At 48.1% G+C, this 22685-nt stretch overlaps 1 protein-coding gene across 3 annotated transcripts in view; it reads left to right on the top strand.

Moving 5' to 3' along the window:
- The first annotated feature begins 1988 nt into the window (after positions 1–1988).
- Positions 1989–22685, top strand: part of CD2 (CD2 molecule) — a 65755-nt gene continuing 45058 nt past the window's right edge. The window contains exons 1-2 of one of the 3 annotated variants that reach the window (XM_075592960.1): positions 1989–2206; positions 8444–8758. In XM_075592960.1, coding sequence (XP_075449075.1) covers positions 2143–2206; positions 8444–8758 — 379 coding nt within the window. In that variant the 5' untranslated portion in view covers positions 1989–2142. The remainder of the gene's footprint in view (positions 2207–8443; positions 8759–22685) is intronic. The other 2 variants (XM_075592959.1, XM_075592958.1) reach the window with 2 other exon arrangements.

Raw genomic sequence — 22685 nt, 5'->3', positions numbered from 1 at the left:
AGTGAACTGCCCCAGAAGCGCCGGGGACAGGTCCCGAGACAGCCGAGGTGGGAACTGACAGCCTCCCGAGGACCTGTTGGCCACTGTGAATCACCGCAGCGGTACAGTATTAACCCTTTATCCCCTGCAGGATGAAACAGAGGCTTTGAGGACAGAGACATGGCTAATCGCTCGCTTCCCAGTGGAACCATTTCACGTACGTAGGGACAAGGACTGTGTGGGGCGGGATTTAGTGAAAATTGCCTCCTTTAAGCCCAAAAAGGAGCGCTGCATTCACCATGTGGTGGACCGTGGAAAGGGTCAAGACCTCCTAGCCTATCGCATCCATGCTGCGGATGGCCGGGTAAAGGTCTGGCCAAGAGACATGGTACTATTCCGTCCACCAGGGGGAGGAAGTAGTAAGGACCCTGTTACTGTTACCCTAGAGCATGCTCTCCAAGAGATTCTCCCGGGGGAGGCTCACAAACGTAAAAGTGAGGTACCCCCACATGATCAGTTGGGGGCACCCCACGCTTGGTCTTGGCAAACAGCAATCACTGAGTTGGCGTCGGGTATTACTGTGGGTGTTGTGTGGGGTACCAAGTTATACAAAGCTCATGTGATATGTTGTATATTCTATGTACTGCATTTTTATTATATAATGTTGGTGCATGGTTATGTCGGCTATGCAAGCGACGAGGTTGGGATTTCACCAGGGGGAGGAAGGCAGCCAGATCCCCTCTGCCAGTCAAGCCCCCCCCCCTCACCTTGCTAGCGATCGCGGGGGCCGCCGAGTCCAATGGCGGTCCTGTCAGCCGATCACAAGAGTGGGAGCGGTGAGGACCTGGCTTCAAGGGGTTGCTGGGGACGCGAGAGGCCGGTTGTCAGGGCCGCAGGTGCGTTGCTAGGGCTCCCGGCACTCCCGAAGCAGGGCGGCAGGGCGCCGCCATTCCCTATGTGTTCGCAGTGATAAGCGTACGAACGCTAACCTACCAGGGAAGACTCTTGGAAGGGACTACAAGTCCCATGAGCCTCAGCCGCGACCCATGTGGCCCCAGGGAGCCAATAGGGCTACAGCATCTCCCTGCAGGAGAGAAGAGATACATTTTGCGGGCTTGCAGCATGCTAGTCAGTCAGCGCCAGGAGAAGCTAGGGGAGGAGGTAGGGTGCAGGAGTCAGTGACTCCCTGCACCAGGCCAGCAGCCCCCAAGGCCCCAGATAGCCCTGAGCCACCCAATAGTGCGAGTTGTGTCAGGGACAGGCCCCAGGTTAGGGACCCTGCCACTTACTATCCAGAGCCAGTTAGGGACACAGCGGACGCCGCGCGTCCATCCAGAGGTTTGGGCTCAGCAGCCATGCGGGTGGGATCGCCCCGGACGGTAGCTCATGCATTCAGCCGACATCAGGATCCTTTGTGAAGTTGCTTGGCAGGCCCGAGCACCGGAGTGCCCGGCAGGTAATCAACAAGTGCACCAACGAGTCATATCACATTCACACGGGACAGAGTGGCTGCGCAGTCACACATATCTATCTCACTTGTGGGTGGGGTGATACTGTGTGGGGGTACTGGACACTGGGTGGGATCATCCGGTGGAGGTAGCGTCCTGCGCGACGAGGTAGTTAGTGTCTCCTCTAGGGAGGGACACCTGTTGATATATGTGCATATGCTTATGGTTGCTGCAATTAAAGTCATTGGTTGTTTTACATACGTTGTGTGGAGTGATATTTATATTTCCTGCGAGGAACCACTCCCCCTCTGGTGGGAGCTATCGCAGGTGGAGGCGCTGGTTATTCACATAGTATTATACTTGCCCCAGGTTCCCTGTGGTGGAAGCTCAGCCCTCCTGTGAGCCTAACAGGTAACGTACCACACCTGGTAACAATAGGTTCTCCTCACTCACACTATATCTGCGATTGGGTGGGGGGGAATACCCGTTACACATACATGGCAGGTACAATAAACTGACACTCTAAAACCCCAAATACGGATCAGAGGTAACAAGACGGACTTAATAACTTTATTGAGAGCCTGGTTACCCCCTCACCGTCACACTCCCCTCCTCCTCCGCTTCCTCCTCTCTCCCCGCCTCTGTACTCAGTCACACATTACTCAGCTCCACCATCTACTCTGCGGGCACCACAGACCCAGGAGCACAGGGGGCGATGCAGCCACGGGGAACTCTGCCGCTGTCCGTCTGGGGGGGGATCTGGCTCCTGCTTCTCACAGGTAAGAAATATCCACACAGCTGCTGCCAAGACACGGCACCGGATTTATCCAATGGCTTTTTACAGGATTTGTACCCAAGTCTTCTTATTGTGCAAAAAATCAATTAAATCCGCCTCATATTTACTGAATCAAAGCAGAATATCCTGTTTAAGGGTAAAAGGGGACGATAGACAGCACTCTGATGGTGTTAAAAATATGCAATTGCAGGGTGCACGGAACAAAAGGGGACCCTTTTTCCCCTGTATAGTACTAACAAATCTACGTAAGTACCAGCACTCACTGTCTAATAGCCTCAGTGGCTCTGCTCCTTCAGCTGCTCGTGTGGAGTGCTTTGTTTCACTGGGATAAATTTGGTACATTTGGTCCCACCTTCCCCGCAGAGACTTTCATAAATAAATCCCAAACTCTCCCCTCGCTGCAGAATGGCAGAACTGCCCCAAACTCTCCCCTAACTGCCCCAAACTCTCCCCTCGCTGCAGAACGGGAGAACTGCCCCAAACTATCCCCCTCGCTGCAGAACTGCCCCAAACTCTCCCCTAACTGCCCCAAACTCTCCCCTCGCTGCAGAACGGGATAACTGCCCCAAACTCTCCCCCTCGCTGCAGAACTGCCCCAAACTCTCCCCTAACTGCCCCAAACTCTCCCCTCGCTGCAGAATGGGAGAACTGCCCCAAACTCTCCCCGTGCTGCACAACAGGAGAACTGCCCCAAACACTCTCCCCCCTCGCTGCAGAAGGTGAGAACTGACCCAAACTCTCCCCCTTACTGCAGAACTGCCCCAAACTTTCCCCCTCACTGCAGAACTGCCCCAAACTCTCCCCCTCGCTGCAGAAATGCCCCAAACTCTCCACCCGCTGCAGAACTGCCCCAAACTCTCCACCCGCTGCAGAACTGCCCCAAACTTTCCCCCTCACTGCAGAACTGCCCCAAACTCTCCCCCTCACTGCAGAACTGCCCCAAACTCTCCCCCTTTGCTGCACAACGGGAGAATTGCCCCAAACTCTCTCCTCACTGCAGAACAGGAGATCAGCCCTAAACTCTCCCCCCCCCCCTCTGCAGAACAGGAGAACTGCCCCAAACTCTCCCCCTCGCTGCAGAACGGGAGAACTGCCCCAAACTCTCCCCCTCGCTGCAGAAGGTGAGAACTGCCCCAAACTCTCCCCCCCTCGCTGCAGAACTGCCCCAAACTCTCCCCCCCTAGCTGCAGAACGGGAGAACTGCCCCAAACTCTCCCCCCCTCGCTGCAGAACTGCCCCAAACTCTCCCCCTCGCTGCAGAACGGGAGAACTGCCCCAAACTCTCCCCCTCGCTGCAGAACGGGAGAACTGCCTCAAACTCTCCCCTCACTGCAGAACTGCCCCAAACTCTCCCCTCGCTGCAGAACGGGAGAACTGCCCCAAACTCTCTCCTCGCTGCAGAACAGGAGAACTGCCCCAAACTCTCCCCTCCCTCGCTGCAGAACTGCCCCAAACTCTCCCCCCCTCGCTGCAGAACGGGAGAACTGCCCCAAACTCTCCCCCCCTCACTGCAGAACTGCCCCAAACTCTCCACCCCTCACTGCAGAACTGCCCCAAACTCTCCCCCGCTGCAGAACGGGAGAACTGCCCCAAACTCTCCCCCGCTGCAGAACGGGAGAACTGCCCCAAACTCTCCCCCGCTGCAGAACGGGAGAACTGCCCCAAACGCTCCCCCCGCTGCAGAACGGTAGTGGTGCCCATTGAACTTCTCCTTGTGGCTACATATAGTCCGTTTAGCACACTGGCGCTGTAATCCTGGCGCTGTAATCCTGGCGCTGTAATCCTGGCGCTGTAATCCTGGCGCTGCTTTCTGCCGGTGCTTGGGTTGCCCTATTTGACGTTCTCTTTCCAGGCACTTTGAGAGGACTCCCGTATGCACGAGAGAAAGGATAATAAGTCCAAGGTTGGCGGTGGGGGCAGGGGGGAGAGGGGCAGGGGGGGGGGGGGGCAGGAGGTTGCAGGGGGGAGAGGGGCAGGGGGGGGGGCAGGAGGTTGCAGGGGGGAGGGGGGGAGGGGGTTGAGTAACAAAGACTCGTGGATGTAAAAGTGATCTTGTGATGGTGCAAAGCAAACTGCGTCACATTTATCACACTAACAAAGCCCATTAATGGGAAGGTGATTTTCCCATGGCAGCGCTGGAGTTATTTGATAAATAGTTAAATAGATAAATTAGTTGATACATGCCCTTTGTTTTATACGATCTGCTCCATCTACAAACAGGCCGGGTGGCTACTATTGGTAAAATATGAAAATCCGGCTCTGGACTTATTCTTCAAATCAACAATATTCTTACATTTCCTGGTGATCATTTATGGGAATCAGACCTGATGGAGTTTGTTGTATCTAATAATGCAGTGTGTCACTTCCATCATAACTTCCCCATTGCTGTATATTACCGCTCTCTATAACTACTTCCAATAATTGCTCCCTATAACTCCTCCTACTGCCCCATATAACCTCTCCCTATAACTCCTCCTATAACCCCATATACCCGCTCCCTATAGCTCCTCCTATTACCACATGTAACCGTTTCCAATAACTCCTCCTGTTGCCCCATATAACTGTTCCCTATAACCCCTCCTATTGCCCCATATAACCTCTCCCTATAACTCCTCCTATTGCCCCATATAACCCATCCCTATAACTCCTCCGATTTCCCCATATAACCTCTCCCCTTAACTCTTCCCCACTCTCCCTGTTAACACTCCCCAAATAACAGGACAACATTGGAAAATACAATTATTCCAATAGACGCCGAACTTTAATTCCATATTACAAACTAATTACATTTATGGTCCAAAAGTTTTGGGCATCCCTAAAATCTGCTAAAGAAATGCAGAAATCTCTCACCGATAACCCTATCCTTTATGTTTAATTCTACATATTAAATTAGCCTACAAAGCAGGTGTGATGTGTTCTGCGGGGTGCGGAAATGTGTAACATCTCCTTCATATACTGCTTTCTGAGAAATAGAGCAGTTTGTGGGCTTGTGGTTTTGTGCTGGAGATGTGAGCAGCACATGTGGACCTCTGCGCTCACAGGCGCTGGGGTGGGGAACGCGAGACAAATGCCTCACACTTTTTGTAATGCTAAACTGTGTAAAATACTTCTTTATATGATATTGATGCAGAGTAAGACAAATACAAAGCTTTAGTGCAACATTTTCCAGCCGCTGGGTTTATGTTTTATCAGATTTAGCAAAAACAGCCACAATGATTCCACTGGATCTTTTTATTTTCCTCACTATATAGCAGCAGACGGACTTTGGTTCATAGATCTCAATCATCATCATAAAATAAATGAACCCCCTCCCCAGTTACTGACAGATATATAATAATATATATCCCTGTATAAATAGTCTACCAATTCTTCACTCTGCGTAGTCAGATCCTCCGTATATTCTGCCCGTTCTGCATATCACTGCGAACCTTTCCTTTGTACTAATGTACCTGGTGTTTTTCGGAGGTCCTCCCTTATCTGCCTTCATACTGTATTTTCCATGAGCTCAGCATCCTCTCTTTTGTTGCTGGTAACATGTGCTGTTCTGTAATCTCAGAAGATGACCCCAGGTTGGACTTTCCTTGTATTGAAGAAAAAATATGATCGATATCAGCGCTCCTTAGGATGACAGACAAGTCTGACCTTCCATCCCCTTTACTCATTTGGTGGCTCTTCTCTGCATGTTTTCCAGTTCCATAATGTCTTTTGTTTAGAGAGAAATGTCTTCTCATTCTCTGTCAAGGATTGACCGTATATCCCCTATTTAGTCTGCACGTAGCATGCTTGTTGCTGCTATAAATAATCATACATGTCTCTATATAAACTCATCTGCCATTTTGTCTGCGTCAGTGAGCACCAAGACAATGCAAACATGTATTTCTATGCTGCTGGCACAGGTCGGAACGTTTCCGGTTAGTACATAGAAACCACAGGCACATTGTTAAATGTTGGTATTATAGTGTTAATGTCGGGGTCACAGTGATATAATTAGGGTCAGGGTTGGTATTATAGTGTTAATGTTGGGGTCACAGAGATAATTAGGGTCAGGGTTGGTATTATATTGTTAATGTTGGGGTCACGGTGATATAATTAGGGTCAGGGTTGGTATTATAGTGTTAATGTCGGGGTCACAGTGATATAATTAGGGTCAGGGTTGGTATTATAGTGTTAATGTCGGGGTCACAGTGATATAATTAGGGTCAGGGTTGGTATTATAGTGTCAATGTTGGGGTCACGGTGATATAATTAGGGTCACGGTTGGTATTATAGTGTTATTGTTGGGGTCACGGTGATATAATTAGGGTCAGGTGGGTATTATAGTGTTAATGTTGGGGTCACAGAGATATAATTAGGGTCAGGGTTGGTATTATATTGTTAATGTTGGGGTCACGGTGATATAATTAGGGTCAGGGTTGGTATTATAGTGTTAATGTCGGGGTCACAGTGATATAATTAGGGTCAGGGTTGGTATTATAGTGTTAATGTTGGGGTCACGGTGATATAAATAGGGTCACGGTTGGTATTATAGTGTTAATGTTGAGGTAACGGTGATATAATTAGGGTCACGGTTGGTATTATAGTGTTAATGTCGGGGTCACAGTGATATAATTAGGGTCAGGGTTGATATTATAGTGTTAATGTTGGGGTCACGGTGATATAATTAGGTCACGGTTGGTATTATAGTGTTAATGTTGGGGTCACGGTGATATAATTAGGGTCAGGGTTGGTATTATATTGTTAATGTTGGGGCCACGGTGATATAATTAGGGTCAGGGTTGGTATTATAGTGTTAATGTCGGGGTCACAGTGATATAATTAGGGTCAGGGTTGGTATGATAGTGTTAATGTTGGGGTCACGGTGATATAATTAGGGTCAGGGTTAGTATTATAGTGTTAATGTTGGGGTCAAAGAGATATAATTAGGGTCAGGGTTGGTATTATAGTGTTAATGTTGGGGTCACTGTGATATAATTAGGGTCAGGGTTGGTATGATAGTGTTAATGTTGGGGTCACAGTGATATAATTAGGGTCAGGGTTGGTATTATAGTGTTAATGTTGTGTTCACAGTGATATTATTAGGGTCACGGTTGGTATTATAGTGTTAATGTCGGGGTCACAGTGATATAATTAGGGTCAGGGTTGGTATTATAGTGTTAATGTTGGGGTCACGGTGATATAAATAGGGTCACGGTTGGTATTATAGTGTTAATGTTGAGGTAACGGTGATATAATTAGGGTCACGGTTGGTATTATAGTGTTAATGTCGGGGTCACAGTGATATAATTAGGGTCAGGGTTGGTATTATAGTGTTAATGTTGGGGTCACGGTGATATAATTAGGTCACGGTTGGTATTATAGTGTTAATGTAGGGGTCACGGTGATATAATTAGGGTCAGGGTTGGTATTATATTGTTAATGTTGGGGTCACGGTGATATAATTAGGGTCAGGGTTGGTATTATAGTGTTAATGTCGGGGTCACAGTGATATAATTAGGGTCAGGGTTGGTATGATAGTGTTAATGTTGGGGTCACGGTGATATAATTAGGGTCAGGGTTGGTATTATAGTGTTAATGTTGGGGTCAAAGAGATATAATTAGGGTCAGGGTTGGTATTATAGTGTTAATGTTGGGGTCACTGGGATATAATTAGGGTCAGGGTTGGTATGATAGTGTTAATGTTGGGGTCACAGTGATATAATTAGGGTCAGGGTTGGTATTATAGTGTTAATGTTGGGGTCACAGTGATATACAGTAATTAGGGTCAGGGTTGGTATTATAGTGTTAATGTTGGGGTCACAGTGATATAATTAGGGTCAGGGTTGGTATTATAGTGTTAATGTCGGGGTCACTGTGATATAATTAGGGTCAGGGTTGGTATTATAGTGTTAATGTTGTGGTCACAGTGATATTATTAGGGTCACGGTTGGTATTATAGTGTTAATCTTGGGGTCACAGTGATATAATTAGGGTCACGGTTGGTATTATAGTGTTAATGTTGGGGTCACAGTGATATAATTAGGGTCACGGTTGGTATTATATAGCTAATGTTGGAGCTACAGAATACACTTTAGGTTTTTATTATTAATGTTGGGTTATAGTGTCAGTAACATTACTATTTTTACCCTCTGTCACATGGAAATATCCATTGACTTTAGCGCACTTTAGTGAATAATCTCCTGTATCTCTATGGCATTTAACAGGACTCTCTCTCCCCCCATAGCAGATGCAGCTGAGAAGCCCCCTGTGTATGCAGCCCTACACGACTCTGTACAGCTGGATATTCCAAAATATCCCAACGCAGAAAACTACCAGGTGACATGGACTGACGCAAGCAGCACCAAAATAGCCTGGTTCAAGAACAATGATAAAATCACTTATTCCAATGAGGATCTTTGTAACTGCACGCTCCACAAGAATGGGTCCCTGTACATCAAAAGTATGGATACAAAAGGAGAAATACATTACAAGGTGGAAGTGTACAACAAGGAAACAGGAAAGGGACTCTCTACTGAGGTCATCAAAGTGATAGTGCAAGGTAAGGGGAAGGTAACTGGTTCAGAGATGGTGCTATGTAAGGAGGAGGTACCTGAGGCAGAGATGGTGCTAGGCAACGAGGTGGTTCCTGAGGCAGAGATGGTGCTAGGCAGTGAGGTGGTTCCTGAGGCAGAGATGGTGCTAGGTAAGGTGGAGGTTCCTAAGGCAGAGATGGTGCTAGGCAGTGAGGTGGTTCCTGAGGCAGAGATGGTGCTAGGTAAGGAGGAGGTACCTGAGGCAGAGATGGTCCTAGGCAACGAGGTGGCTCCTGAGGCAGAGATGGTGCTAGGTAAGGAGGAGGTACCTGAGGCAGAGATGGTGCTAGGCAACGAGGTGGCTCCTGAGGCAGAGATGGTGCTAGGTAAGGAGGAGGTTCCTGAGGCAGAGATGGTGCTAGGCAACGAGGTGGCTCCTGAGGCAGAGATGGTGCTAGGTAAGGAGGAGGTAGCTGAGGCAGAGATGGTGCTAGGCAGTGAGGTGGTTCCTGAGGCAGAGATGGTGCTAGGTAAGGAGGAGGTACCTGAGGCAGAGATGGTGCTAGGCAACGAGGTGGCTCCTGAGGCAGAGATGGTGCTAGGTAAGGAGGAGGTACCTGAGGCAGAGATGGTGCTAGGCAATGAGGTGGCTCCTGAGGCAGAGATGGTGCTAGGTAAGGAGGAGGTTCCTGAAGCAGAGATGGTGCTAGGCAACGAGGTGGCTCCTGAGGCAGAGATGGTGCTAGGTAAGGAGGAGGTAACTCTGGCAGAGATGGTGCTAGGTAAGGAGGAGGTACCTGAGGCAGAGATGGTGCTAGGTAAGGAGGAGGTACCTGTGGCAGAGATGGTGCTAGGTAAGGAGGAGGTAACTCTGGCAGAGATGGTGCTAGGTAAGGAGGAGGTACCCAAGGCAGAGTTGGTGCTAGGTAAGGAGGAGGTACCTCAGGCATAGATGGTACTAGGTAAAGTGGAGGTACTGGAGGCAGAGATGGTGCTAGATAAGGTTTTGGTACTGGAGGCAGAGATGGTGCTAGGTAAGGGTGAGGCACCTGAGGCAGAGATGGTGCTAGGTAAGGAGGAGGGGACTGAGGCAGAGGTGGTGCTTGGTAAGGAGGAGCCACCTGAGGCAGAGATGGTGCTAGGTAAGGAGGAGGTACCTGAGGCAGAGATGGTGCTAGGTAAGTTGGAGGTTCTAGAGGCAAAGATGGTGCTAGGTAAGGTGGAGGTTCCTGAGGCAGAGATGGTGCTAGGTAAGGTGGAGGTTCCTGAGGCAGAGATGGAGCTAGGTAAGGTGGAGGTTCCTGAGGCAGAGATGGTGCTAGGTAAGGTGGAAGTTCCTGAGGAAGAGATGGAACTAGGTAAGGTGGAGGTCCGTGAGGCAGAGATGGGACAACTTGTAGCATTTCATTGTGTTATAATAGTGTGCACACAGCAGGGTGTAAATCTGTGTGCATATCAGTGTGTTATGGTGTGTACACAGTACTGTGTAGTTATAGGAGCAGTTAGGGAAGGGATTACAGGGAAAGGTTATAGGAGCAATTAGGGGAGGAGTTATAAGGAGAGGTTTTAGGAGCGGTTAGGGGAGGAGTTATAAGGAGCAATTAGGGGAGGAGTTATAAGGAGAGGTTTTAGGAGAAGTTAGGGTAGGAGTTTTAGAGAGTGGTGTCATGGGAGGCCTGGGGACCTATGCAGAAAGATAAGTCCGTTATCTGCAGTTTTTCATCAAAAAAGCCATCTGCTATTCTGTGAGGTCCGACATTTTGCCTATACTAGAAATTTTCAACAAACTTTTTTACTGAAAAAATAAAAATCGCCAAAGCGCGGCGATAAGCCACTTATAGTCAGTTTCTCAAACTCGCTCAATTCTAGTAGCCCCGATAAGCTTATCGAGTCTGATCGCCACCCTAGAATTTAGATTTCTTCTCCGAATCGCATTGCCAGAAAAACTTGGTAAGAAGGTGGGGAGAAGCTGCCGAGAAGCGGCGAGATGGGACTTAGAAAAAAAATGCATTTTCCTGCCTGGGATTGATGCCGGGATCTCCGGAGCTGATAGCTATTAATCTCACCACCGGAGACCCCCGGTATGCATCCCATGCAATAAAAATGCACTCACAGGCAACTTCATTACCTTAGTGGCTAACCGCTAAGACAATGAAGGGGTTAACCACCAGTGCCATGCTTATTGTGGGTAGCATGGGTGGATGAAGGAGGTATTTGGCCCTTGGTGGGTGTTTAGGCCTTGCAGGGGGGTTGCAGGAGGACTTAACCCCTTCATTACCTTAGAGGTTAATACCGCTAATGTAATGAAGGGGTTAACCCCTCCCGCTAGCAGCCAGTAGGCCTAAACACCCATTCTTGGGGCTAATAACCCCTTCACCCACCCCCACTACCCGCAATAAACACCAATACACACAACAGCCCCACTACCCCCCTCCTAGGCCCCCAATAAACATTACAATATATAATAACCACCAATACACAACCCACCCCCCCCCCCTGTGCCCCCACATAAAACCATTATTTATTTTTTTACACACAAGATTAATACCACAAACCTTGGCGGTCCCTGGGTTGGTCCCCACGGGTGTCCGCAGGCCCCACAGTGCAACCCGGGGGGGTTTCCACGGGTGTCTGATGGCCCTCAGGTGATCCCTGCAGGTCCATGGGGCCCCACATGGGCTCCCGGATCCTCTTCGCAGGTGTCCGTGGGTCCCCAGGTTGTCCCTGTGGGCGCCCGGGGGTCCTCTGGTGGTCCTCGTAGGCATCTGTGGGTCCTCGGGTGTTCCCCACTGGCCTGCGGTACCATTCCTGTATTTAAAAAAAAAAATATGGCTTACATTCAATAAATACACCTCCCCCTTCCCCCCTCCGCCACCAAACACATACAGTACATTAATGTGCAAAATAACTATTATCCCATTATTAAACATAACATTAGCCAGCCAGCATAAATAAAGTAAATAAAAACCGTTCTACTTACCCCTGCCAACAAGAAGGTCATCCTTGTCCGCTTACTGCAGTGCCATTGCCTCCGATGCCAGCAACAATACATAAAAATATACAACCTAATGGCCCCTAACCCCTTAATAACCTTAGCGCTTAATAACCGCTATAGTAATTAAGGGGTTAACCCACCCGGGAGGCCTAACCACCCACCCCAGACCCACTATACCCATCCTGTACCCATTGAATGGCATAGTAGTACATCATACCCATATAATATGGGCATGATAAGCTACTATAGCAGTCAAAGGTCATCCTAATACAAAAGCATGAATGCCCAAAATACACAATAATAAAACAGATACAACAAGCACCTAAACACCAAGAAACAAAAATTAAAAGCCCTAGCAAACCAAGCAATTAACTAAATAAAACCACTAGCCAATCAATTAAATAAATGAAACCACTAACAAATCAATTAAATAAATCGTACCACTAGTCCCAAAATAAATGTAATAGCTAAAAGCACTAACCAACACAACAATTTATTAATACAACCACTAGACAACACCAGTTTAATCCATTAGCCAACAAAATACACAATGGCCCATCAGATTAACACAGCAGGGGGCCCTGCTATTTGAATGGAATACAGGGACCCCCACTGTGTTAATTCAATGGGCTATTAGTCTGCATTCAAATAGCAGAAAAATCTATTGCAACATTTCTGTGACATAGCCCCAAATCTTCCTAGATTTTTCTTGTGCTAGCAGAAGAAACCATCTGGCTACATCTTATAAAGGATCCGTCCAAATATTCTGGATGAATGCTTACAGGAAGTGACATCACCTTCTCCACAGCTACCATGGCCATCTTGCCTCTTTGCAATCCATGCCCTCACAGGAAGTAAGCCTCACTTTGAACTTTCATTGTCAGCAGCTGCCTCTGCCCTTTAAATAGCAGGCAGTTGCTATCCAACCTTGCTCGTGTAAAGTACTTGTTACCTTGTCCTGTCTGAGCTCTGCCTTGCCTTTGTTTTGGCTCTGCTTATCTCAACCTCGGAACCAGACCTGACTACCCCTGCATCTCAGGCCTCTGATCCCAGGCAAAGGTCGGTGTATTACTCCCTACCTCTGCCCTGCGTGTCCATATCCTGTTCTGCAGTCAGCAACAGTACACGTTGCACAAGCTACGCAATGGTAGTGAACGCCGTTGTCTCTCAGGGCAAGCTTTTGGGAACCCATGCCACCATCTAGCTACACTGGATCAGAAACTAGATTCTATCTCCGCCATGCTGCAGACCCTGTGCAGTCACCTCAGTACACCCAGGGTGATCCCATCTATGCCCGCGCTGTTAGCTCGTGACACTGCACCAGATTCTGTGGATCTAAGGGATCCCCAGATCCTGATTCCTGTCTGCTATGCAGGGCTTTCCTCAGCTTGCAGAGGATTCTTGAACCAGTATCAGGTGCAGTTCAACACACAACAGTCATCCTTCTCTACCCACCGCTCTTGAATGGTATATATCTTTTCACTCCTCATGGATGAAGTATTAGCTTGGGCCTCACCTCTTTATGAAAAGGGTTCCCTCTTGTTGGACGATTCCGTTGCTTTCATGCAAACCTTCTGAACAATCTTTGATACCCCCAGCTGTGTGGCTTCTGTTGAATTTGCATTACTACACTTAAAACAAGGCTCCCGCTCTATGTGACAATATGCTATCGCGTTTAGGACCCTAGCAGCGGAGATCAATTGGAACGAGGGTGCTTTGAAGGCTGCTTTCCATCAAGGCATTGAGGAGAGGCTGAAGGACGAATTTACGTACAGGGACCTACCCACAGATCTGGAAGAACTTTGCATACTGTATGTCTGGACCTTTGGATGAGGGAAAGACGTCAGGAGCAGGATAATTCTCACAGGTTCCGGTTTCTTCCGCTGACTCCACCTATTCAGGCTCCTTCCAATGAAACACCAGGAGAACCAACGGAACCCATGCAATTGGGTAATTTGTGTTTGACAGAACGAGAGAAGTAGCACTGGCAATCCTTGGATTGCACCTCTACTACGGCGAGATGGGTCACATGGTACGAACCTGTCCTAAATGTCGGGAAACACCTGTGCCCAGAGCAACTAGGGAAGTTTACTCTGGGTATCTGCACCTCCTCCCCATCTCCTTGTCGTTTGATGGTCCGCATCTGCCTATCCTGGCAAGACCATTCCGTGATAACCAAGGGCTTCGTGGACTCCGGAGCTGTTGGTATATTTGTGGATAAGGCTTTCGCTCAACGAATCAAGATTCCTCTCCAGAAGAATGACGTACCCTTGTGTATTGCTTCCAATGGTGGTAGACCGTTGGGATTGGGGGTCAAATCACAAGAGACTGTTCAAATCAGGGCTACGCTTGTTTTTTTGCACCATGAACTCGTCCAGTTGGATGTCATCAATTCTCCAGCCTTCAATGTGGTTCTAGGGCTTCCCTGGCTACGTACTCACAATCCCCAGATTTATTGGTTTTCGGGACAGATAAGATTTTGAGGGTCTGCCTGCCATGGCAGATGTCTTTCACCCTGTCGTCCGGTGGGGTCTCTTCTACTGCGTGCACTGGAGGACTTACCCGGTCTCCGAGCCTGTTACTCCGACCTGAGGTGGGTCTTCGATAAGTGAAAGGCTGAAGAATTACCTGTACATCAACCGTTTGATTGTGCGATCGACCTTCTTCCTGGGATGACTCCTCCTCGTGAACATACATATCCTCTTTCCGTACCTGAAACCAAGGCGATGATGACATACATTGACGAGAATCTGAAGCGGGGATTCATTCGTAAATCCTGTTCTCCTGCTGGGGCAGGTTTCTTCTTTGTGGCAAAGAAGGACGGATCACTAAGGCCTTGTATTGATTACCGGAGTTTGAATAAGATTACTATCAAGAACCGGTACTCTCTCCCCGTGATCACTGAACTTTTTGACCGTCTGTGTGGGGCAACTGTTTTTACCAAATTCGATCTTAGAGGAGCTTATAACCTTATAAGGATAAGACAGGGTGACGAGTGGAAAACTGCTTTCAACACACGCGATGGATACATTTTAGACTCCTCCGTGATTGTACACAATTTATTCTAAAACTATGGAACAACATCATCAGCAGGTAAGGGTGGTCCTTAACCGCCTCCTGGATAACAGCCTCTTTGTGAAATTCGAGAAGTGTGAGTTCGAGAAAGCCCGCCTTTCTTTTCTCGGATACATCATCCCTGCCCAGGGCCTGGAAATTGACCCTGCCAAGGTCTCTGCTGTTCTGGATTGGCCAGTACCTAAATGACTAAAAGCTATCCAGAGATTCCTGGGCTTCGCGAATTACTACAAGCGATTCATATGGGACTTCTCCAAAATCGTTGCACCCATCACGGCCTTGACAACAAAACAAGCAGATCACTGGAACTGGTCCCCACAGGCCTAGGCGGTGTTTCTGAAGCTTTAGAAGATCTTTTCATCGCCACCAATCTTGAAACACCCCAACCTCGACATCCTTTAATCGTTGAAGTGGATGCCTCTGACGTATGTGACGTAAGAGAAGAAAGTTTGAGGGTCGGTTATATCCATGTTCCTTTTTCTCAAAAACATTTACCCCCATGGAACAAAAATACGATGTCGGCAATCGTAACCTCCTATCCGTAAAAATGGCTCTGGAGGAATGGAGGCATCTTCTTGAAGGAACCACCGTACCAGTTACAATACTTACAGATCATAATAACTTAGAATATCTCGAGGGGGCACTAAGGTTAAACACCCGTCAGGCTAGATGGGCACTTTTTTTTTAGCTGCTTCAACTACATAATCTCCAACCGCCCAGGTTCCAAAAACGTAAATGCTGATGTTCTATCACGCCAGTTCTCCACAGACGACACCGATTCTACGGTCAAGGTTCCCATCATTCCCTCATCTAAAATTATGTCAGCTATTATGATCCTCCATCGTATTCAGAAATCCCAGAACAGGGTGTCTGCTGGAATAGCGATTCCTGCATCCAAACTTTTCATTCCTCCTTCACTCCGCCTGGAGGTCCTACGATGGGGACACGGATCTAAACTTGCAGACCATCCGGGGTTTCGGAAAACATGTTAACTTCTTGAGAAGACTTTTTGATGGCCAAAATTAAGCCTGTGGGCTTCTGCAACCATTGCCGATGCCCTCTAGTCCCTGGACACACCTATCCATGGACTTCATTGTGGAACTTCCCCCCTCTCAGGTTATGATGACAATTCTAATTATTGTTGATCGTTTTACGAAACAAGCCCATTTAGTACCCCTTAAAAAACTTCCTGTTTCTTCTGAACTGGTGGACATCATCACCAAGGAGGTATTTAATCTGCATGGACTGCCTTTACACATCGTCTCGGACAAGGGTCCCAGTTCATTTCGATATTTTGGAAGGCGTTCTGAAGGCGATTGGGGATTGACCTTCACTTTTCGTCTGCCTACCACCCGCAATCCAATGGGCAAACTGAGCACACCAACCAATACTTGGAGCAATATCTCAGACGTTACATTAATGAACATCAGAATATTTGGGCAGAACTCCTACTGCTGGCAGAATTTGTACGCAACAGTTTATCTCATGACTCTCTGGGCTGTTGTTCATTTTTTGCAGCATGGGGTTATCATCCCGGCACCCTTCCCATTCATTATCCAGCAAAAGGTGTTCCAGCGGCTGATACCAGTTCTGTGCCCTGGACCTTTGGAAGGGGATTCAGGCAACCCTTCACTTAGGCACTGAGAAACAAAAAAAAGTCTTCAGATCAACATCGGAGGCTATCAGACCCATACTTCTTCGGGGATAATGTATAGCTCTCAGCACGGAACATCTGTCTACGCCAACCTTATGATAAACTAGGGCCATTATTTATTAGTCCCTACAATATCGTCCGGAAGATCAATGAGGTCACTTATCAACTGGAGCTCCCCTCTTTATTATAAATCCCCACCACATTCCACGTATCCCTTCTGAAACCTGTGGTGAAAAATTGCTTTTCAGAGGACCTTCCTACTCCTACTCCGGTAACCATTGAGGGACAAATTGAGTATAAATTACAGCAAATACTTGACTCTCGTATCTCCAGGGGATCCATTCAGTATCTGATAGACTGGCAGGTGTATGGTCCTGAGGAAAGGAGCTGTCTCAAGATTTTCATGCTCCAGCGAGAAAAACCAGGACCTGGTTGCCCTGGAGTTCGACCCTGAATGGGGGATACTATAAGGGACCCGTCCGAACATTCTGGATGAATGCTTACAGGAAGTGACATCACCTTCTCTGAAGCTACCATGGCCATCTTGCCTCCTGGCAATCCCTGCCCTCACAGGAAGTAAGCCTTACTTTGAACTTTCATTGCCAGCAGCTGCCTCTGGCCTTTAAGTAGCAGGCAGTTGCTATCCAACCTTGCTCGTGCAAAGTACTTGTTACCTTGTCCTGTCTGAGCTCTGCCTTGCCTTTGTTTTGACTGCTGCCTATTGCGACCTCTGGACCGGACCTGACTACTTTTTGCCTGCCGCCTGCCTCGACCTCGAAACTGGACCTAACTACCCCTGCATCTCAGGCTTCTGATCCCAAGCTAAGGTCGGTGTATTACTCCCTACCTCTGTCTTGCCGGTCTGTATCCTGTTCTGCAGTCAGCAACGTTACACATCTGTATCAGACTAATAATGAGGTATAATGTATTTGCAGTCTCCCCTCACTGAGATGCATACTCCATAGTTTAGGGCTTATAATATTGCTCATGCGTTATAACTTACCACAATTAATGTATTTGACGCCAATCATGGGAGATAAATGGTAGCCCTCATTATTGCACGCTGGTGATAATGTATTAGGTAAATGTAACCTTCCCTGCAGTATTTTTATACTCTGCATAGGTTACCTTACTTCAGGGTGCTGGATTCAGGCGGCCGGGCGATGAGGGGGACAATGATGGGCGTTAGGAACTTTTTTAGTGCAACTCAATCTTTATTCAGGTCCCCAGGCACGGGGGCACTTTACACACATACTTGACACCATTCTATGTTGCCGTACACACTCTTGGTTAATCATTGACACAGTGAAACACTAAGTGCCCACTCAACACAGAAAGGGAGGTGCATATATTTGTCCGTTACTTATATTGGACTGGTCCCCGCTTCGGAGTAATGTCCGTTATACCCTCTCTACTTTGGGCCTTCCGGATCTGCATAGAACCGAGATCCTGGCGGTTCTGTGCAGGTAACCCCATTCCTGATTGGGAACTGCCACTTCCCTACTAGTTGAGGAGAACAGGTGGATCCACCTGTAGAGCTGATCCGCAACACCCAGGAGCCCTCTACATATGGCCCGCTGTGGCATGTCTGTCTCCCCCTCTGTGGTACCTGCGTGTTTTCTTTTGCCATCTAATTGGGATCCTTACTATAAGGGCACTGTCCCTATCTGTAACATAACAAAGGATGAGGGCCTGATCTCTTCTATTACTTCAGGAACCGAATCCTTATCTACACTCCCCCAGGCTCCTCTTCCCTTGTCCTCCAAGAACCTATCTTCCAGAACCTTCTTCCTCTCCTATATACTCCCCTGTGATGTCAGTATCCCCATGGTAACACAAGGTGAGGCCCGGCATATGCTATTCAGCTATTATCCCTTTACAGCAAATTGGTAACCCCATTGGCGGGGGAGGGGGGGGGGTCAGAGGATACATAAAGAATAGTGACGCTCCCCTCTGAGGCCTACATGAAATTAATGTATATAAGGGTAATTATGTCATAAGATGCATACAAAGCATCATGTAATAGTGTGTACACAGCATAATGTAATAGTGTGTACACGATTGGGTGTAATAGTGTGTACACATCATAATGAAATAGTTTGTACACAACTGGGTGTAATAGTGTGTACACACTGGTGTGTACAGGTGCGCCGACGAGTATTCTAAAACTTGCCTTGGAAAATCTGGGGCTAATCACAAACAAGACCCAGGTACATGCTGGGTACATGCTGGGTACGTGATGGGTACGTGCTGGGTACATGCTGCAACATTTCTGCAGTGACATACTAATGGCCCATCGGATTAACACAGCAGGGGTCTCTGGCAGTCCCATTCAGTTTCAATGGTACTGCCAGGGAACCCCGCTGTTAATCCGCTGGGCCATTAGTATGTCACTGAAATGTGGCAGCACGTACCCAGCATGTACCCAGCACGTACCCAGCACGTACCCAGCATGTACCTGGGTCTTGTTGGTGATTGCCCCAGATTTGTTTTAGAATACTCGTCGGCACTACAGTAATAATGTGTACCCAGGAGGGTATAATAGTGTGTACCCATGAGGGTATAATAGTGTGTACCCAGGAGGGTATAATAGTGTGTACCCAGGAGGGTATAATAGTATGTACCCAGGAGGGTATAATAGTGTGTACCCAGGAGGGTATAATAGTGTGTACCCAGGAGGGCACACTGGCGACACACTTTATTCGAGCTCGGCTAGTCCCACGAATTCGGGTATACCCGGGTGTATTGAGGTTTGTGACTGTTTTCTGCCCGAGTGCATTGGGTTATTTTCCAGGCAGGGATTGAAGCATTTTATTCCCGCTGGCTGCAATACTGCACAGTATATATATATATACTGCATTACAATTCATGAATTTATGCCATCTGGTAGACACGCGAAGCATTGCAGCCTATTAAATCCTAATCATTATCATTTAACAGATCAGCCGCCCGTCAGCCAGACATGAACCCAGGCTGGGAAGGCAAACGCAATGGGGCTTGTCAGAGGTGAGGAGCGGCGCATTCCAGGTATCTGCCAGGTACATACTGGGTATTTGCTCGAATAAAGTGTGTCGGTGCAGTATAATAGTGTGTACCCAGGAGGGTATAATAGTGTGCACCCAGGAGGGTATAATAGTGTGTACCCAGGAGGGTATAATAGTATGTACCCAGGAGGGTATAATAGTGTGTACCCAGGAGGGTATAATAGTGTGCACCCAGGAGGGTATAATAGTGTGCACCCAGGAGGGTATAATAGTGTGTACCCAGGAGGGTATAATAGTGTTTACCCAGGAGGGTATAATAGTGTGTACCCAGGAGGGTATAATAGTGTGTACCCAGGAGGGTACAATAGTGTGTACCCAGGAGGGTATAATAGTGTGTACCCAGGAGGGTTGTCACAAGAAACCAGGTTCACAAATACTTTTTTATTACCGGGATCATTTGATTGAGCAAAACAAGATTGTAAAATAAATGGTAATTTATTTCTCGTAAAAGACAGACACACAAAGTTACACAATTCAAGACTAACACACTTACTGGGAACGGAGTTAACGAATAAATCTGTTTTCGGAACGAAATTCCTTAAGATCACCTTTTTTAGAGCACTTTCCGGTAGTTACACACGAAAGTCATGGAACTGATTTCGGCGCAATGCCAGCTGGGAACGCTCCGTTCTCAAAAGCAGGACTTGGAAACTTTTCTGAGTTCAAAATCTTTGAAGCCGGCTCGCGTCTATTCAGTACAGAGCATCTTTGAATTTGCCACTGTTGGTTTGGCGCTTTGAATCTCTGCTCCTTATTTGCTGCAAGCTCCCTTAAGCTTTCAGGCTCTCATTCACTAAGAGAAAAAAGGGGGAAGGACCCCCAGGCTAATGCTACAATAACTGCGAAGTCCAATGTATAATATACAAATATGGTATCAGGAACCGGTATGCATAAATCATGAACAAGTGTCCCGTAAATAATAGCCGATGGTGTGTGTGAAGCCGCTGCAGCCGCCACCTCACCTGAACTCCGTCGGGATAGCCCTCACGCCAGCTCGTTGGTTCACTCCCCCAACTGGGGTTCTGGAGTTATGGGATACCCCAAAAGTTGGATCCAGGAATCGAGTGAGATTCTCGGCTGCAGCCAAGCACATTACTCCGCCAAACTCTGACCCTGAAAACTTTCTTACGACTCACAGCCAGGATCCCTGCTGCAGCATCATCCAGACCAGGTAAACGGGCAGGAAGGGGGTACCGGTGGTCTGATGTTATGTCACATCTATACACAGTTATATTAATGAATGACCAGCATGGCTACCAAAACGTTGCTAGTGTTGAAGTCGTGAAGCAGATGGAGGTCCTGTACAGTAGCTGTTTGTTTGTAAAGTTGAATTTGAAAAAAAATCAAGTGATCAAAAACCATGTAATTATTTGGACTTACAGAATGTAAGTTTTCAGGAGATACTGTATACTCAGAATAACAGAGTGACAGAGAGAATAAGAGGTTTTATACACTAATTATGTAAATACAATTCCCAGGAAAGGTATAGGGGTATGTGCCATGTCTATACATGTCGTGGTTCCATTCTGTGACACACACCAGGCCGGACAGAATCAGCAGGACACTGCAATGTCTTTATTGTGTTGGGGCTGACAGGAGACTTCATGTGAACTATCTGCGAAGGGAGGTGCTGTGTGTCAGGGAGGTGCTGTGTGTCACAATGAGAGGCGTGTTTGATCAACTCCGGTACTAGTGAGCAGGCTGCTGGATGATGTCCTCCATGCTTCTTCACTGTGTGGGATCCGTGACCTTCTCAGCTGACGTTATATATCTCCTCACAATACTGCTCATCCAGCATCCTTTAGTATTCCGCTACGAAAGAATCAACCCTGAAATATGGGTTTTGTGGGAGAAGAAGAGAGAAAGGGGGGAGGGGAGAGAGAGTGTGTACCTATCAAAGTATATCTCTCTGACATTCAGACTACATGTGGAGAGACATACGTGAACACACCGGAGATACCTGGGAAATATTCTAGTTTAAATCATTAGGTTATTTCCCAGGTGTTGCTCCACATGTTCTATAGAGGAGGGTTTTGGGAGGTGTATGGTGTAGAGGGAGAAAGGGGGTGGCCCGGTATTAAAGGGATTGCACCCCATTTGGACATCCCCTGACCTCGCCAGGAAGACAAGGGAGTAACTGGGCTGAGACCCAGAAATGTGATTTAACCCTTGTTATGACATGAAAATGTATATTCCCCTGTTCCCATGCGTTATTGTAAAATCTGGTATAATCAGTGTCTGCATCACACACACACACTGGGATCCATCCGGGAGGGCAAGGGTTAATAATTCGTTAGTGATTATAGCCCTTTGTGTAATTTTCCCGCCTTTTCAGGCACCATTTTGCAGGGTCCCATAGGCCGCCATTGGAGTTCCATGTGTTTCAATGGCGAATCTTGCTGTTTTGGTCCTGTTTCCTGTGAAGACCAGCAGGTGGCGTCCGAGAGGAGGAGCGGCGGTTTCCCATTGTAAGTCAATGGGCCAATTGACTTCAATGGAGATTCCTCGACGGCGCTTTCCAGGAACGAGTTGGCTGCCGTCCAAACCGCAAAACCGCAAAGCGGATACTGCTGCGGCCGAGTTTATTCGAGCAATTGCCCGTTCTCGGCCGCAGCAGTAGCCTGGCGCGCGCCGGAGGGTGACGGGCGCGCGCCGAAGCAGCGGAAGAGCGCCCTCCGATCGGGGCGCTCTCCCTCCCGCTGCCGGGTCCGCCGGGTCCCCCGGAACCCCCTGCCGCCGTCCCCCACATCGCGGGACACCAGGGCTCCCTCTGGGAGCCCTGGACGCGCATGCAGGGGGCGCACGCTCCCGATGACGCGTGACCGCGCGTCTGTGACGCGCGGCACGCCGAGGAGCGGCCACTAGCAAGCCGGGAAATCTCCCGGCTTGCGGATCTGGCCGCAGTGCAATAAACTGTGTCGCCAGTGTACATTATCTAAAAGAGAGCTTTGATCACTTAGCAGTCAAGTTCAACGTTAAGTGGCGTGGGAATCTACAGTTCTAGAGCACCTAGAAATAAAATTATTTTTGCCCCTAGTTCCTAGGGCTCCCCCCACTCGACCACAACCGGGTCCCTGAATCCTTTACCCCCGAGAAGGTTCGTACCGAGAGAGCGGATCGCGCCATAGGTTCCGATGGCGGCGGCAGAAACAGCTCAAGAAATCGGCTAAGTGTAAAAAGCTGCA

The sequence above is a fragment of the Ascaphus truei genome, chromosome 3 (assembly GCF_040206685.1).
Source record: "Ascaphus truei isolate aAscTru1 chromosome 3, aAscTru1.hap1, whole genome shotgun sequence".
NCBI classification, from domain to species: domain Eukaryota; kingdom Metazoa; phylum Chordata; class Amphibia; order Anura; family Ascaphidae; genus Ascaphus; species Ascaphus truei.
Note: the sequence above shows the minus strand (reverse complement) of the source record. Positions and strands in the feature narration are given on the sequence as shown.